The 18,386-nt window shown below is 44.7% G+C and overlaps 1 protein-coding gene across 3 annotated transcripts in view; it reads right to left on the bottom strand.

Moving 5' to 3' along the window:
- Positions 1-18,386, bottom strand: part of LOC106577185 (methylcytosine dioxygenase TET2) — a 213,556-nt gene that overhangs the window by 130,690 nt on the left and 64,480 nt on the right. For all 3 annotated transcript variants that reach the window (XM_014155010.3, XM_014155012.3, XM_014155013.3), the window contains 5 exons: positions 14,624-16,934; positions 14,047-14,137; positions 3,517-3,610; positions 3,117-3,325; positions 2,607-2,757 (listed from right to left, as the gene is read on the bottom strand). In XM_014155010.3, the coding sequence (XP_014010485.2) occupies positions 2,607-2,757; positions 3,117-3,325; positions 3,517-3,610; positions 14,047-14,137; positions 14,624-16,934 (2,856 nt within the window). The remainder of the gene's footprint in view (positions 1-2,606; positions 2,758-3,116; positions 3,326-3,516; positions 3,611-14,046; positions 14,138-14,623; positions 16,935-18,386) is intronic.

Genomic DNA, 18,386 nt, shown 5'->3' with positions numbered 1-18,386 from the left:
GAACAACACACAGACAGACAACACACAGATCAGAGGTAGAGTGGGACAAATACGAACAGGAACAGATGAGGGAAAAGCTGTGTGAAATTAAAGGAGAGCCCCGGGAGAATCCCTGAAATCCCAGTAATGTTTCAGCCACTGTTGTCCTTGTCAGACTTTGGCTGTGTCATGACGTTGCCCTCTTTGGGTACAGCAAGCACAGTTGACCCCCTCCCCCTGCACCTCCCCCTGCACTTCTTCACCATCTCCCTCTGTCTCCTACACCCAGGCTGCTGTGGTCAGAAGGGGTCGTAAATTCCTAAGAAAATGTCCCACCTCATGGCCACAGTATAAAGAGACAGAGTGTTTTCATGGAGAGACAAAGGAATTCTTCCACCTCACAGAATTGGAGAACCGAACGACATTTATGATCTGGAGAAGGTATAAAAGATCGGTGAAGAATCCAGCTACGAACTGGTCCGTTTGGTACAATTTTGTGAAACTCATGAGAGACAATACGGCCACATTACCATGGCTCTGTTTATATAATAGCCACAGTGGTGAGACTTACATCTAATGGTTGTATAAAATTAATGAATAAGGATAAAGCTATTTGGAATATGTTTGGATGCTTGTAAGATGTTAATGTGAGAGAATTGTATTTTCTGTTTTAAAGTTTTACCAAGTCATCGGCACGCCCCCAGGGACACAGACAGGACCTGGCGTCATGAGACAGCCTTTTCTATGTTCTGAATATAACCCCCCACCCTGATTTTCTATCACCAGACCAGGCCTCCACTCCATTACGAGTTGGCTAATAGGTTTGACCATGCATCCCTCTACTGAACTTTAACCATACCACGTGGTTAAACTATTAGACTATCGATACAGAATAAGAACAAGTCTTTGATATTAATTACTAGTCTGCAGCTAGGAATTCGGTATCATTGAACGCGAAGACCGAGCTGACCTCCATTACGAGTTGGCGGAAGGTTTGACCATGCATTTCTCATTCTGAACTTTAACCATACCATGTGGTTAAACTCTTAGACTATTGATACCGACAGAATAATAACAAGTCTTTGATATTAATTACTAGTCTGCAGCTAGGAATTCGGTATCATTGAACGCGAAGACCGATGAAACATCTGTCCTATAACGACATTAATGAATGTCACTTTGAAATATCCATTCTAACCGAGAGAGAGAGAGAGAGAGAGAACGCGAGGACAAAACTCTCCAACAGAACGAACTCTTCAACAAAGATCCCGACGACACACTGAGCGTAAATATATATATTGATTGCAATTGTTCCCGAATGAGTGAGCGTTCATGTGCAAAGGATTAACATTTCAATTGTTAATATTTATCAAATCTGTAGTGTCTTCTCCGCTGACCCCACTCCCCTTTTGTCTAACAAACCGCCATGCCGGTTTAGCCCACTAGGGTACATTCCTTTATCCTTTATTTGTAACGATACCTACTGTTTGTTATGCATTTCTGTGAATTACTTAGTAAATAAATTATTTTAAGACAATTGATGTATGGATGACTCATAGTGAAGACTGGGTTCGTGCAGATAACCAACAATTTACGACGTTTGGAATGAGACTGACGAGGTAACTAATACGTCATTAATCAGAAGACTAATAGATCAAATATTATAATATCTGAAAGTTATATTAGGAAAATTATAACTTTGTAATCTGAATATTTTCCTTGGTGCCCCGACCTCCTAGTTAATTACAGTTACACGATTAATCAGTTTAATCGCGTAATAATAATTACAGAGAGTTATTTGATAAACATGTCTTCCGTTTTAATGATGCCAAAGACACGACAGCTGTCATACCCACCTGAGGCCACTATGCGGTGTCTATTAGCCATTTTAACATGCCAAGAAGATTATTCACTGAGGAATATCTATTCTAAACCATTGTTTGTGAAGCTATAACAAGACTTACATTAGCAAAGCAGAGAGCTAGGGTCTAGGCATATATGGAAGGGGCTAGGGTTTATTTTCCGACCAGGCTCTCAAATCTAAGTAAGGGTGTCAAACTCAATTTCTAGAGCGCCACAGTGTCTACTGGTTTTTCCGCTCTTTCCCTTAAGATAGCTCAGACCCGATCACATGTACATAGAAATGTGAGTTATAGATCTGTCATTCTCATCAAAAGCAAGTCTAAGAAGCAGTAGATCTGTTCTATGAGCGGTATTTCCCAGCCTAAATCCCCAAACAGCAAGCAATGCAGGTGTAGAAGCACGGTGGCTAGGAAAAACTCCCTAGAAAGACCAGAACCTAGGAAGAAACCTAGAGAGGAACCAGGCTATGAGGGGTGGCCAGTCCTCTTCTGGCTGTGCCTAGACGTTTGTTTTTGGACAATATATTTCACAGCGGTTTAGATGGTATAATGATTATCTACACTTTACTGGCTTGTTTTGTCACAAACTAAAATTAGGAGAACTATTAGAATTCTAGCAACCAGGAAATGGCACAGCGATTTCTATAGTGTGTAGCTTTAATTAGGAAAATACATGCAAGGGAGGGATGAAGATCTGCTGACACTGTGGCTGGCCCTAAAGGAATGTAGTTTGACACAGTTTTACTGGAGTGTCCTGGTCCTCACCTCCTGCGGCATGTCTCCCAGCAGGCGGAACTTGCGGGGGATCTTGCTGCGGGCGAACTTGCAGCCGTTGAAGTACATACTCCAGGAGCAGCCGAAGGAGAAGGAAGCACCGCAGGTGTTCGGGTCCACACCCTGGCAAGCACACGTCCGACTGGAGAGAAAAGGAGGGAGAGAGATGGGGAGATGGAGGAGAGCAGGGGAGATGGAGAGAGGGGGAGAGATGGGGAGAGGGAGGAGAGAGAGGAGGGAGAAAGATGGGGAGAGGGAGGAGAGAGGGAAGGAGGGAGAGAGATGGGGAGAGGGAGGAGAGAGGGGGAGGATGAGGTGAGACAATCAGTAGATCCTGGCACACAACTGAAGAGAGCGGGAAAGAGACAGATCACTGTCTAGAAATGCTAGAAAGAAAATAACTCACTCATTTATGACAATAATTATTTCTATGAATGTAAATGTGTATGTGTAAGCCTATTATTAAATAATAGGTAAAAGTCTGTTCTTTCAGTAACTCACTCCTCATTGAGTGCGCAGCGCCGGCTGGTGGGGGAGCCGTATTTACAGAGAGTCTGGGTGAGCTCCTGGTACAGACTGTCTGCCACGCCCCGGGGGATGCCCTCCCATGCCAGGATGAGAATCACCACCACGGCACTCTCACAGCGGTGCCCTGCCCGGTGTCTCACCAGACACAGCAGCTTCTCCTCCTCACTGCCCCGACGGATCACCTGGGGGAGAGAGAAGGGTTACTACACAGACATGATGTGTACACACGCGTGCATTCACACACACACACACACACACACACACACACACACACACACACACACACACACACACACACACACACACACACACACACACACACACACACACACACACACACACACACACACACACACACACACCCGGTACTTACCCACTTGGCGATGGGACAGCCCTGGGAACTGCGTCCTTCTTTCCCAGTATACACCACCACCTCCACCCTTACCGCCTTCCCTTTCTCGCCATACCTTTGAACACACACAGCGATAACATACATCATATATTAATGACTTTTCACACGTCTCACCTTAGAACATAAAAACACAATCCTTTCAGCAATATCATCTCTCCCCATATCTGCGACCATCAGCACTAAAATCTTGCAATGACTGTCAATACAGCCACAAATCACATTTTGAGAACTTTAGCAAATGACAGTGGGACTACATTACTAGCCAAAATGCAGCAAAAGCTTTCGGAACAACTCAAAACAAGTAAAAACTGTTTAAAACTAAGGCACTGATGTCATTCTGCAGAAACTACAGAGCAGAGACTCTCCTCATGGGCCCCTCGACTCGGCCCAAGAGGTTTCCTGTTCTAACACGCAGGGTGTGTGTGTGTGTTTTTGTATGTGTGAATATGTATTTCTGTGTGTGGCAAGCTTGGTGCTGCTTTCCTTCAGTGACAGCCTCTATAATATAATATATGAGCTATAATATGACTGTAAGCCCCACCTCATTCCATGAACACCACGAGCCCTATGGGATACCAGGCCTTTGGCAGGGCAGGTGGTTCACTGAGTACACTGATAGGACAAAACATTAAGAACACCTTCCTAATATTGAGTTGCACCCCCACCCTTTTGTTCTCAAAACAGCCTCAATTCATCAGGGCATGGACTCTAAAGGTGTCGAAAACATCCCACAGGGATGCTGGCCCATGTTAACTCCAATGCTTCCCACAGTTGTGTCAAGTTGGCTGGATGTCCTTTGGTTGGTGGACAATTCTTGAAACACACGGGAAACTATTGAGCATGAAAAACCCAGCAGCGGTGCAGTTCTTTACACAAACCAGTGCACCTGGCACCTACTACCATACCTCGTTCAAAGGCACTTCAATCTTTTGTCTTGCCCATTCACCCTCTGAATGGCACACACACAATCCATGTCTCAATTGTCACAAGGCATACAAATCTTCTTTAACCTGTTCTCTCTCCTTCATCTACACTGATTGAAGTGGATTTAACAAGTGACATCAATAAGGGATCATAGCTTTCACCTGGATTTGTACACTGTTCCAGAATTATATATATTTTATGCCATTCTTTTATTTTTCTGTCATTTTGTCATTGGAGGGGTTACAGGTAAAATATTTAAATTCCTATCACTTCATATTCCATATATCTGTATTATTTCATATATTGTACCTGTGGGCTGCCACTCGGAAGAAAAATAAAAAAATAATGGAAAATAAAATAAAAAACATTAAAAGGTACACAACTACAAAGTAGTAATACATTATGTATAAACATGGAAATAAAACCAAAAAGAAGTGGGCCTCCACACCCAACCTCCCATCCCATTCCTCCAACCAAGTCAAGTATATTTGTCCAGGCCTCAATTGATCCCTGACTAGCACCATTAATATACATGATGTAGGAGCTCAGCGTCTCCGCTTCACAGCTCTGTATTGGTTTTGACTGACAGACATTCTGAACTTGAGCACCGTGCGACAAGAAGTGCCCGCCATCCCCTCTGGAAATTGGGCAACTTTCAAAAAATGTTGTTGTTGTCTGAGTGAGGTAAATACTGTAAATCACGAGGACTCAATGTATTTTGAAAGATGAGACGTTGAGGATTATAATGAATACAGATTTGATGTCATACAAACAAGCCAAACACCCGTGAGGCAAATGTGTACTTCACATTCCATATCATAAAACTCATGTGATATACAGTGTCAACGTTTATGATCACTATGTTTGATGTACAGCTACAAGATGACATAGCGTCATACCCTGGGTTGTTCTCAACAGAATGAGCCTGTTTGTCTGTTGTGAATGTCACGTCGTTCGTCGGAAGGAGCGGACCAAAGTGCAGCGTGTGTATCGTTCCACATTTTATATTGAACTGTGAAACTATGCAAGATACACAAATAAACTAAAGAACAAAAACAACAAACCGTGACGAAGAGGTGCAACATACACTAACTCAAAAACATCTCCCACAAACCCAGGTGGGAAAAACAACTACTTAAGTATGATCTCCAATTAGAGACAACGATGACCAGCTGCCTCTAATTGGAGATCACCCCCCCCAAAAAAACATAGAAATACAAAAACTAGAACAACATAGAAAATCTAAACTAGAAAAACCCTGTCACACCCTGACCTACTCTACCATAGAAAAGAACAGCTTTCTATGGTCAGGACGTGACAGTACCCCCCCCCGCAAAGGTGTGGACTCCGAACGCATGTCACGTCCTGACCAGTATTTAGGTATTATTTGTATTATATTTGGAGGCAGGTGTTTCTAGTTGCCTCTGATTGAGAGTCCTATAAGTAGGTGTGTGTTTGGTTTGTAGTTTGTGGGTAGTTATATTTTGCACTGCTAAGCATTCTGAAGTTAGCCTGTAAAACTGTCATTCGTTGTTCTTGTTTTCTTGTTTTTTTGTGTACGCTTCATTCTATAACCTGTTAGGGCTAGGGGGCAGTATTTACACGGCCGGATAAAAAACGTACCCGATTTAATCTGGTTATTACTACTGCCCAGAAACTAGAATATGCATATAATTATTGACTTTGGATAGAAAACACCCTAAAGTTTCTAAAACTGTTTGAATGGTGTCTGTGAGTATAACAGAACTCATTTGGCAGGCAAAAACCTGAGAAGATTCTGTACAGGAAGTGCCCTCTCTGACCATTCCTTGGGCTTCTTGACTCTTTTTATTGAAAACTTAGGATCTTTGCTGTAACGTGACACTTCCTACGGCTCCCATAGGCTCTCAGAACCCGGGAAAAAGCTGAATGATGTCGAGGCAGCCCCTGGCTGAAAAACATTAGCGCCTTTGGTAAGTGGTCTATCAGAGGACAATGAGACTGAGGCGCGTGCACGAGGCGACCCCATGTTTTTATTTTCTCTCTCTTTGTACTAAAACACAGATTCCCGGTCGGAATATTATGGCTTTTTTACGAGAAAAATTGCATAAAAATTGATTTTAAACAGCGGTTGACATGCTTCGAAGTACGGTAATGGAATATTTAGAATTTTTTTGTCACGAAACGCATCGGGCGCGTCACCCTTCTTTACACTTCGGATAGTGTCTTGAACGCACAAACAAAACAGAGGATATTTGAACATAACTATGGATTATTTTGAACCAAACAAACATTTGTTATTGAAGTAGAAGTCCTGGGAGTGCATTCTGACGAAGAACAGCAAAGGTAATAACATTTTTCTTATAGTAAATCTGACTTTGGTGAGGGCTAAACTTGGTGGGTGTCTAAATAGCTAGCCCTGTGATGCCGGGCTATCTACTTAGAATATTGCAAAATGTGCTTTCACCGAAAAGCTATTTTAAAATCGGACATAGCGAGTGCATAGAGGAGTTCTGTATCTATAATTCTTAAAATAATTGTTATGTTTTTTGTGAACGTTTATCGTGAGTAATTTAGTAAATTCACCGGAAGTTTGCTAGTTCTGAACGTCACATGCCAATGTAAAAAGCTGGTTTTTGATATAAATATGAACTTGATTGAACAAAACATGCATGTATTGTATAACATAATGTCCTAGGATTGTCATCTGATGAAAATCATCAAAGGTTAGTGCTGCATTTAGCTGTGGTTTGGGTTTATGTGACATTATATGCTAGCTTGAAAAATGGGTGTCTGATTATTTCTGGCTGGGTACTCTGCTGACATAATCTAATGTTTTGCTTTCGTTGTAAAGCCTTTTTGAAATCGGTCAGTGTTGTTAGATTAACGAGAGTCTTGTCTTTAAAATGGTGTAAAATAGTCATATGTTTGAGAAATTGAAGTAATAGCATTTCTAAGGTATTTGAATAACGCGCCACAGGATTCCACTGGCTGTTACGTAGGTGGGACGATTTCGTCCCACCTTCCCTAGAGAGGATATAATTAAAAGATGAGCATCCACATTCCTGCTGCGTATTGGTCCTCCATTCAACACGGCAATACTTGTGACAGAACTACCCACCACAACAGGACCAAGCAGCGGAGAAAGGAGCAGCAGGTGCATGATATGGACTATGGTGAGAGATGGACTTGGGAAGAGATTCAGCCTAGTCCTAGTCAGCCTGTTCCCGCTCCTCGCACTAGCCATGGGGTATGTGGTTTAAAACTGGCAGTTCCAGTACCAGCACCACGCATTAGGACTATAGTGCATAAGAGTAATTCCTCTCGGCCGGTTCCTGCTTCCCGCACTAGCCCTAGGGTGCGTGTCTTCAGCCTGGTACCTCCTCTACCAGCCCCACGCACCAGGCTTCCAGTGCGTCAGCCCAGCCTCGAGAGTTCGGAGACTGTGCCCCGTCCAGAGGATCCGACAACAGTGTGCAGTCCAGAGTATCCGGCACCAGTGTGCAGTCCAGAGTATCCGGCAACAGTGTGCAGTCCAGAGTATCCGGCAACATTGTGCAGTCCAGAGTATCCGGCAACAGTGTGCAGTCCAGAGTATCCGGCAACAGTGTACAGTCCAGAGTATCCGGCAACAGTGTGCAGTCCAGAGTATCCGGCAACAGTGTACAGTCCAGAGTATCCGGCAACAGTGTGCAGTCCAGAGTATCCGGCAACAGTGTCTTGTCCAGGAACCGAGGGAGACTGCCTGTGACCCGGAACCGAGGGAGTCTGCCTGCGACCCGGAACCGAGGGAGTCTGCCTGTGACCCAGAACCGGGGGAGTCTGCCTGCGACCCGGAACCGGGGGAGTCTGCCTGTGACCCGGAACCGAAGGAGTCTGTCTGTGACCCGGAACCGAGGGAGTCTGCCTGCGACCCGGAACCGTGGGAGCCTGCCTGTGACCCGGAACCGAGGGGGTCTGCCTGCGACCCAGAACCGAAGGGGTCTGCCTGCGACCCGGAACCAAAGGGGTCTGCCTGTGACCCGGAACCGAGGGGGTCGGCCTGCGACCCGGGACCAAGGGAATCTGCCTGTGACCCAGAACCGAAGGGGTCTGCCTGCGACCCGGAACCGAAGGGGTCTGCCTGTGACCCAGAACTGGGTGAGTCTGCTTATGACCCGGAACCGGGTGAGTCTGCCTATGACCCGGAACCAAGGGAGTCTATCAGCAACCCGGAACTGGGTAAGTCTGTTGACGATCCGGAACTAAATGTGATTAACTGTGTACAAAATGAGTCTGCTTACAGCGTGGAATGGAATGGGTCTGCCTACGATCTGGAACGGAATGGGTCTGCCTACGATCCGGAACGATGGGAGTCTGCCTACGGCCCGGAACTGAGCAAGTCTGTCTGCAGTCTGGAGGGCAGTAGGCCTGAGCCGGAACCACCTCCAGTTTAGGTGGGTTGGGGAGGAGGGGTGTAGCACAGGTGCCGTCGTTGACGGCAGCCACCCTCCCTTCCCTCCCTTTAGTTTAGGGGTTTATTTTTTGTTGTTGGGTTGTCTTTGTTTAGGTGCATTCGGTGTATGCACCTTTAGGGGGGGGTAATGTCACGTCCTGACCAGTATTTAGGTATTATTTGTATTATATTTGGTCAGGACGTGGCAGAGGTATATTTGTTTTGTATGGTGGTTTTTTTTGTGTGTGGTGTAGAGGGGTGTTTTATTTATGTGTTCCTGGGTTTTGGGTGTATGTTCTGGGTTAGTATGTTCTAGGTTAGTTTTTCTATGTGTAGGTTTGGGTGCTGGTCTCTCAATTGGAGGCAGGTGTTTCTAGTTGCCTCTGATTGAGAGTCCTATAAGTAAGTGTGTGTTTGGTTTGTAGTTTGTGGGTAGTTATATTTTGCACTGCTAAGCATTCTGGAGTTAGCCTGTAAAACTGTCATTCATCGTTCTTGTTTTCTTGTTTTTTGTGTACGCTTCATTCTATATAATTAAAAGATGAGCATCCACATTCCTGCTACGTATTGGTCCTCCATTCAACACGGCAATACTTGTGACAACGCAACCTAAAACAACAACAAAAAAGGGAGAGTTAGGGTGGGTGACTAATGTCGGTGGCGGCTCTGGTGTAGGACGAAGAACTTTCTCATCCCGCAGATCCTCCAGCAGAGGAGGCGGCTCCGGTGATCCCTCCGCTTTTGTGTAACCGGACCCTGGATCGTCGCTGAAGGACCCGGACCAAGGAATATCACCGGAGGTTCTGGACTGCAGACCGCCGCTGGAGGTTCTGGACTGCGGACCGCCGCTGAAGACTCCGGACAGCCGCTGAAGACTCCGGACCCTCTCAGGAGGCTCCGGACTGGGAACTCTCGCCGGAAGCTCCGGACTGGGAACTGTCGCCGGAAGCTCCGGACTGGGAACTGTCGCCGGAAGCTCCGGACTGGGAATGCGCACTGGAGGCCTGATGCGTGGGGCTGGCACAGGTGGCGCCAGACTGGTAACACGCACCTCAGGGCGAGTGCGGGGAGCAGGAACGGGACACACTGGACTGGAGAGACTCACTGGAGGCCTAGTGCGTGGAGCCGGGACAGGTGACACAGACTGGTGACACGCACTTCAGGGCGAGTGCGAGGAGCCGGGACAGGATATACTGGACCATGGAGACGCACTGGAGGTCTGGAGCGTATGGCTGGCACAACCCGTCCTGGCTGGATGCTCAGTTTAGCCCGGCAAGTGCGGGGCGCTGGCACAGGACGAACTGGGCTGTGAAGGCGTACTGGCGACACAGTGCGTAGAGCTGGCGCAGGATATCCTGGACCGAGGAGGCGTACTGGAGACCAGGAGCGCTGAGCCGGCACAATCCATCCTGGCTGAATGCCCACTCTAGCACGGCAAATGCGGGCCGCAGGCACAGATTGCACCGGGCTATGAATGCGCACTGGTGATATAGTGCACATCACAGCATAACTCAGTGCCTGACTGGTCACATGCTCCCTACGGTAAGCACGGGGAGTTGGCTCCGGTGTACAACCTGACTCCGTCAATCTCCCCGTGTGCCCCCCCACCCCCAATTTTTTTTGGAGCTGTCTCTCGGGCTTCCGTCGTTGCCGTGCTAGTTCCTCGTATTGTCGCCGTTCCTCTCTCGCTATCTCCACCTGCTTCCACGGCAGGGTCTTGTCCCCTGCCATTACCTCCTCCCAGGTCCAGGATGTCCTCCACTCTCTTCTCTCCCAAGCCCAGGATCCCTGCTCCTCCTGGGCACGCTGCTTGGTCCTTTGGTGGTGGGAGATTCTGTCACGTCGTTCTTCGGAAGGAGCGGACCAAAGTGCAGCATGTGTATCGTTCCACATATTATATTGAACTGTGAAACTATGCAAGATACATAGTTTCACAGTTCAAGAACAAAAACAACAAACTGTGACGAAGATGTGCAACATACACTAACTCAAAAACAATCTCCCACAAACCCAGGTGGGAAAAACAACTACTTAAGTATGATCTCCAATTGGAGGTCATACCAAAAAACAACAACATAGAAATACAAAAACTAGAACATAACAACATAGAAAATCTAAAGTATAAAACCCCCTTGTCACACCCTGACCTACTCTACCATAGAAAAGAACAGCTTTCTATGGTCAGGACGTGACAGTGAAGAACATTTTCCACAGACCACGCATCTGAATGCTCTCATGACTCCATTCTATGTACACCAAAATGACAATCTGCTACTCTGAATTGCATTGTGAAAACCTAACACCGTAAGATCGTATTTTATATAATTTTGCTATTCATGTTGGCTCTATAAGCTTTCAAATTATACCCACCTGACCCAGATTGTGATTTATAATGGACAATTTTGGATTGCGTAAACAACAACAGTAATTGTGTAAAGGAGAGGATATGCAGGGCTGTGTTCCAAATAAAACAACTACAAGTGTGTTGCTCTAGCTCCTCAACGGTACAGCTAGGAGAGCTCCAAAAAGCACCTCATATTTGAAGACTCTTTGAGTCATAAAAGTGCATTGAAATGACTTAGGAACTGTGTACACTTTGGAGAGGTATGTGGCCCCTTGGAGACACCAGTTAGTCCTCTCACTTATGGTGCACATTTTACAGGAATATTCTTATCATGTTACTGAACGTATCCAGAGTATTTTCTGATTTCGATATCAACAAAAGTACAGTAAATGTCAAATGCACATAAAATCAACAGTGTAATGTTTGGATTCAGTGTTGTGTCAGGTGAACTGTTGTGTCCTCACCTTTAGTCTAATAATTTCCCCATATTCTCCAAACGGTTCCCTTTTAATTGCTACCATGGTTATACATATGCTTTCCATATTTCTTCTGTAAGAAACCTTTCAAATTAGACCTATCCATATAGGCCAATTCACCTGAGTGTAAGCAGTTAACCTCTTGGGGCTAGGTGGGACGCTAGCGTGCCACCCGTGGTGCACTCCATCAACAGCAGGTGCATTTCAAGAGCGGCAAATTTGAATCCAAATAAATGTCAAAATTCAAATTTTTCAAAAATACAACTATGTTACACCATTTGAAAGATAAACATCTCCTTAATCTAACCACGTTTTACGATTTCAAAAAGGTTTTACGGCGAAAGCATAAATTTAGAGTATGTTAGGACAGTACATTTACAAGAGTTGTGTGTAATGTTTTGTCAAGTCAAAGACAGGGTCACCAAAACCATAAAACCAGCTAAAATGATACACTAACCTTTTACAATCTCCATCAGATGACACTCCTAGGACATTATGTTAGACAATGCATGCATTTTTAGTTCTATCAAGTTCATATTTATATACAAAAACAGCGTTTTACTATGGCATTGATGTTGAGGAAATCGTTTCCCTCCAATAACCGGCAGTCAAGTCAGCGTCACAAATTAAATAATTAAAATTAGAAAACATTGGTAAAATATTATATTGTCATTTAAAGAATTATAGATTTACATCTTTTGAACGCAATCAACTTGCCAGATTTAAAAATAACCTTACTGGGAAATCACACTTTGCAATAATCTGAGCACTGTGCCCAGAAAAATACGCGTTGCGATACAGACTAGACGTCATGTTGGGGAGATCTAAAATCGAAAATACTATGTAAATAATCCATTACCTTTGATTCTCTTCATCAGATGTCACTTCCAGGTATCACAGGTCCATAACGAATGTAGTTTTGTTCAAAAAAGCTCATCATTTATGTCCAAAAATCTCCGTCTCGTTAGCACATGATGTAAGCCAGCCGGACTTCTCGTCATGAACGAGGGGAAAAAATATATTTCCGTTCGTTCAAACATGTCAAACGTTGTATAGCATAAATCATTAGGGCCTTTTTTAACCAGAACATGAATAATATTCAAGGTGGACGAATGCATAGCCTTTTATAACGTATTGGAACGAGGGTACCCAACATGAAGTAGCGCGCCAGGTGTCTAATGGGACATCACCGTTCCATGGCTCTTGTTCGGTCAGATCTCCCTCCAGAAGACTCAAAACACTTTGTAAAGGCTGGTGACATCTAGTGGAAGCAATAGGAAGTGCCAAAATATTCCTAAACCCCTGTGTTTTTCAATGGGATAGGTTTAAACTCAATACAACACATCAGGTATCCACTTCCTGTCAGAAAATGTCTCAGGGTTTTGCCTGCCAAATGAGTTCTGTTATACTCACAGACACCATTCAAACAGTTTTGGAAACTTTAGAGTGTTTTCTATCCATATATAATAAGTATATGCATATTCTAGTTACTGGGTAGGATTAGTAACCAGATTAAATCGGGTACATTTTTTTTATCCAGACGTGCAAATGCTGCCCCCTAGACCCAACAGGTTAAAGGGTTGTTCAGATTCAATTAGATCTGTGGACCATATTTTTTAATGGCAAGCTCAGAATATGAGCTTTCCAAGAGTTGTTTATATATTATAGAGATTAGTCCTTTCGGGAGCCAAGATCATTTATTTATAAATCCCATCATTGGATGCTTCAGTAGTTGGGTTTCCCAAGGGACTCCATAGCCAGCATAGCTGACCTAGGTTGTAAATATAGAAAAAAGGAGTTGGCTGGTAATGTGTATGTATCTTTCTCAAACCATTACTGTCCATGATATTGGCCAGTACAGACCATTACTGTCCATGATATTGGCCAGTACAGACCATTACTGTCCATGATATTGGCCAGTTCAGATTCCCCATTTGGACGATTGGAAGGATGCAAAATGCCACCCTCTAGATTACCAGGCATGTACCAGACTTTTATAAAAAATATAAAGCTACATACAGTAGGCTAGTAGAGTCTGGCAGTTATACATATTGGCTTAGCCCTATAATCCTACTGGTAAACCAACCTGTTCGGCACTGAGCCACTCCTGTTTTCATATCAACTCTATTATCTTATCAGTATTACACACCTACTAGATTTGTCATGAAAACAGAAGTGGATTAGCAACTCACAGGTTTGCCATCCCAATGGACTATGAATGCATAAAGTAAAATGGCTGGGCAACAACAAACACTTGTTCCCCCCCCCCCCCAAGCTTGTTTATGGAATGGAATAAAATAACTGATGCAGTTTGTGTTATCTGATGTTGTTACCTGTTCTCCATCATCTCTCTGACGGCTGACACACTGGGTCCAGCACCAAGGTGAGTATAATATGGACCCTCCTCCTTCTCTATGATTTGCTCTGTGGAGAGAGAATCGTTTGTAGAACGCAGCTTCAGCTAATTTCAGGCAAATAAATGGTATGTCCTTGGATGTGACAAATACAGCGCCAGTTAACCACAGCAGAGCATGTGGCATGCTATATCACACTAAATAATTTCCCAATGGATACAAAGAAAGCCATCATCGTCTTCATCATCTTCATCATTATCACCCTCATCATTATAATCCTCATCATTATTATTATCATCCTCATCATTATAATCCTCATCATTATCATCATCATCATTATAATCCTCATCATCATCAATATTATCCTCATCATTATAACCCTCATCATTATCATCATCATCCTCATCATTATCTCATCCTCATCATCATTATTATTATTATCCTTATCATTATAATCCTCATCATTATCATCATTATCATCATCATCATTATTTTCCTTATCATTATAATCCTCATCATTATCATCCTCATCATTATCATCATCAGGGTGACTCACTCATGCATCCACAGGAGGGGATCTCAGAGAGTTTCTTGGAGGGGGTGTTGATCAGATTCTTAGTGGGCGTGTCCAGGAACCTGAGGGGCGATTCCAGGAAGCTGTTCACGTTGTGTTTGGTGGGTGTCGACTCCTCCGATAGATCCAAATCGTCGTTAGCTGACGTGGACAAGACGGTGACCGGACCGGACCTCTCCACTTTGTAATACCCCTGCTGTTGACCCCCAGGGGAGTAGCCATTGGATAACCCATGGTTCAACCCGGTTCTGTGGTTGTTAGAGTCTATGCTGGTGAAACTGGGGATAGTGGAGCTAGACTTTAAGTTAGCACCGTGCTGCTGCCCAACGTAGGGCTGCGATACCTGAGAATACAATCCTCTTTCACAATCATGTCCTTGTCCAACTCCTTGTCCTTGTAAAGGGTCCAGGTGACCGTTGAAATGCGACCACTGTTGGTTGTCATGACCATAACCTTGACTTCGACCACGATCGACGGCTCCAGAGGTTTTGTGGTATTTGACCCCACTGTGGGCGTTACTGTAGTAAAAGAGCTGCCGTCGTTCCTCCTGAGCCTCAGTCAGGTACCTCTTCAGATCCATCTGGGCCTGAGGCAGGAACAAGCTCCTCTTGTGGCTGAGCGATGATGTCTTCGGCTGGGGCAGAACCTTCTGGACCCTGGCTCTGTGGGGGGTCTTGCCGTTGGGTATTCGTTTGTACAGGGGGGTACGGTTGTTGAGTTTGTAGCCCTCCTCTTCCAGCCCCTCCGTTCCCTTCTTCTTCCTAGGTTTGGAAAGTGTGGTCCTGGGTTTCTTCACAGGGGTCTTCTTGTGGTTGGGTGGTGCTTGTTCGGAGTTGTAGTTGTACTTGATGGCTGAGACTGGAGTTCCTCTGGGAGGGTTGTTCTCTGAGTGCTGGGAGGGGTGGAAACCTTGCTGCTGCTTATGACGTGATTGGATGATGAACGCCAACTCGGCAAGTTGAGCCGCCACCTCTTCCTCATCCCTGTTCCTCCCGCTCCTACCCACCGTCCTCTCTATTGTTTCCTTGCTGTTCCTCTCCATGTCTTTCCGCTGTCTGAAAGTGCCTTCGCCCCTGTTATGTTGAGAACCAAGGCCTTGGTCTGCTCTCCTGTACAGGTGTTGTCCTGCTCTCTCAGTGCTGTCGTAGGGAAGTCTGTCACAGTCCGAGCTGGCTTCTAGCAGGTCCTGTAGGGACAGGTTGCCAGTGGCTGCGGGGCTACGGGAATGACACTGGATGACATGAGCTTGCCTGGCCACCGGGGAGCGTATGACTGAGGTCTGGTGCAGAGGGGAGTGTATGACTGAGGTCTGGTGCAGAGGGGAGCTGATCACTAGAACTTTGTTGGAGCCCTGGAGAGGGGTGTTTCTATTGGATAAGTGCATGGATGGTGTGGTGGGGTTTTCACCCTGTGCGTCGGTTCTAAAGGGTTCTGGGGAGTTTTGTGGGATAGCTGCCAGTAAGGTTAGCGCCTCGATAGCGATAGCCTGGTCATTGCTAATATTCCTCTCTTCTACCAAAGACTGGATGCTTGGCTGAGAGAGACCTGGAGAGGGTTGCTCTTGTTTGACAATAATGTCGAGAGCTTTTCGTGGACTGATGGGAGCACTTTTCAAGCAAATATCCACCTTAAGGTCCTCCGGCTCTGTTTTGAACGAGCGTAGCACCGGGGAACGGGAGCTACACAACTTCTCCTCCAGACCCTTCCTGTCTGTGATAGAGAAACACACCACGGCTGCTAGCGTGGACAGAGCGTCCTCATAGACATCGTCATCATCGCCCCCTAGTGGGGCGGAGGACTGGTCCATGGACCACACCCACGGTTCCTCCACCTTTATCTTCTTTAGAGGAACAGCTATGGTGTCGTCCAGAAGTGCATCCTTCAGCTCAGAGCTGCCTTTGGGGTACGTGGATTTTGTAGTACTTTGGGACTCTAATTGTATTGTAGTATTTTGTGACTCAGGTGACACCGGATGTGAATCCGGACCGGCAATCAGTTGAGCACCGTTGGTTTTAGCCATGTTTTCGTTAGCACCGTTGTGAAAAGTCCCAGAAGAAGAGCAGTGGTGCTGTAGAAGAAGTCCATCATTGGTGTCCTCCAGGCCAGGCTCTCTCTTGATAAGTGCTGCTGGTCGTCCATCTCGGATTGGGGCAAGAGTGTGGACATGGGGAGGGTGTGTGAAGTGGTGTGTGTGAGGTATGTGACCCTCCTCGTCGTCCTCCGCTGCCGTATAGGTGTCCTCTGCCATCTGGACAGGGCCTCTGCCATTAACTGAGCTGTCCTCTGGAACCACCTGGGAGAGAGAGAGAAGAGAGAGAGAGAGAGAGAGAGAAAGGAGAGACAGAGAGAGAGAGGGAGAGAGAGAGAGAGAGAGAGAGAGAGAGAGAGAGAAAGGAGAGACAGAGAGAGAGAGGGAGAGAGAGAGAGATTTAACATTTTAAACCAACCTCTACAACCTGAACCTATTGTGTGTGTACGTGTGTGTTTGTGTGTTTCCAGCACAGCATAGCACAAGAGCCAGAACAGAGAAGATACAGTAAGCTAAACTATAGTTTGTTTACTTAACTAAATACTGTTTACCTAACTAAATACTGTTTTACTTAACTAAATACTGATTACTTAACTAAATACTGTTTACTTAACTAAATACTGTTTACTTAACTAAATACTGTTTACCTAACTAAATACTGTTTACTTAACTAAATACTGATTACCTAACTAAATACTGTTTACTTAACTTAATACTGTTTACTTAACTAAATACTGTTTACCTAACTAAATACTGTTTACCTAACTAAATACTGTTTTTAACTAAATACTGTTTACTTAACTAAATACTGATTACCTAACTAAATACTGTTTACTTAACTAAAGACTGATTACCTAACTAAATACTGTTTACTTAACTAAATACTGATTACCTAACTAAATACTGTTTACTTAACTAAATACTGATTACTTAATTAACTAAATACTGTTTACTTAACTAAATACTGTTTACTTAACTAAATACTGTTTACCTAACTAAATACTGTTTACTTAACTAAATACTGTTTTTAACTAAATACTGTTTACTTAACTAAATACTGTTTACCTAACTAAATACTGTTTACTTAACTAAATACTGTTTTTAACTAAATACTGTTTACTCAACTAAATACTTTGTACCTCCACAGTTTGGAAAGCTATAACAAGGTAGAAGACATTATGTAGGTCATTTTTTGTGCTGGGCTATAGCTTGAGTTTTGGCTAACTTTCATACCAGAGACTGCACCATAACAACTGTACTCTACCAAAACCAAACCAAGACAGCATTGTGTGCTATATCATCTATGAACAGCGAGCGCTTCAGTGCTTAACAGACTGCTCCCTCCTGCCTAAATCACAGATACAGTTCACTGTCACATCGCTGTTCATGGTCACTGATGGGGCATGTCTGTGTGTACAGTGTGTGTGTGTGTGTGTGTGTGTGTGTGTGTGTGTGTGTGTGTGTGTGTGTGTGTGTGTGTGTGTGTGCTGTGTGTGTGTGTGTGTGTGTGTGTGTGTGTGCGTGAGTGTGCATGCAGCCTTTATGATATGCTATGCAGTGTGAGTGACAAACACAGTGGGTATGGCGACGTATGTGCGTGTGTGTGTACCAGCAGGACGACAACCAGCCAAAGGTCCACAGTAACGATGTATTGATTGATCTTCAAAAGAAAACCATAGTGCTCTCTGTAACGTCTGTGTTTTGGCATGTTCGAGT

The sequence above is a fragment of the Salmo salar genome, chromosome 18 (assembly GCF_965601325.2).
Source record: "Salmo salar chromosome 18, fSalSal1, whole genome shotgun sequence".
Lineage (NCBI taxonomy): Eukaryota > Metazoa > Chordata > Actinopteri > Salmoniformes > Salmonidae > Salmo > Salmo salar.
Note: the sequence above shows the minus strand (reverse complement) of the source record. Positions and strands in the feature narration are given on the sequence as shown.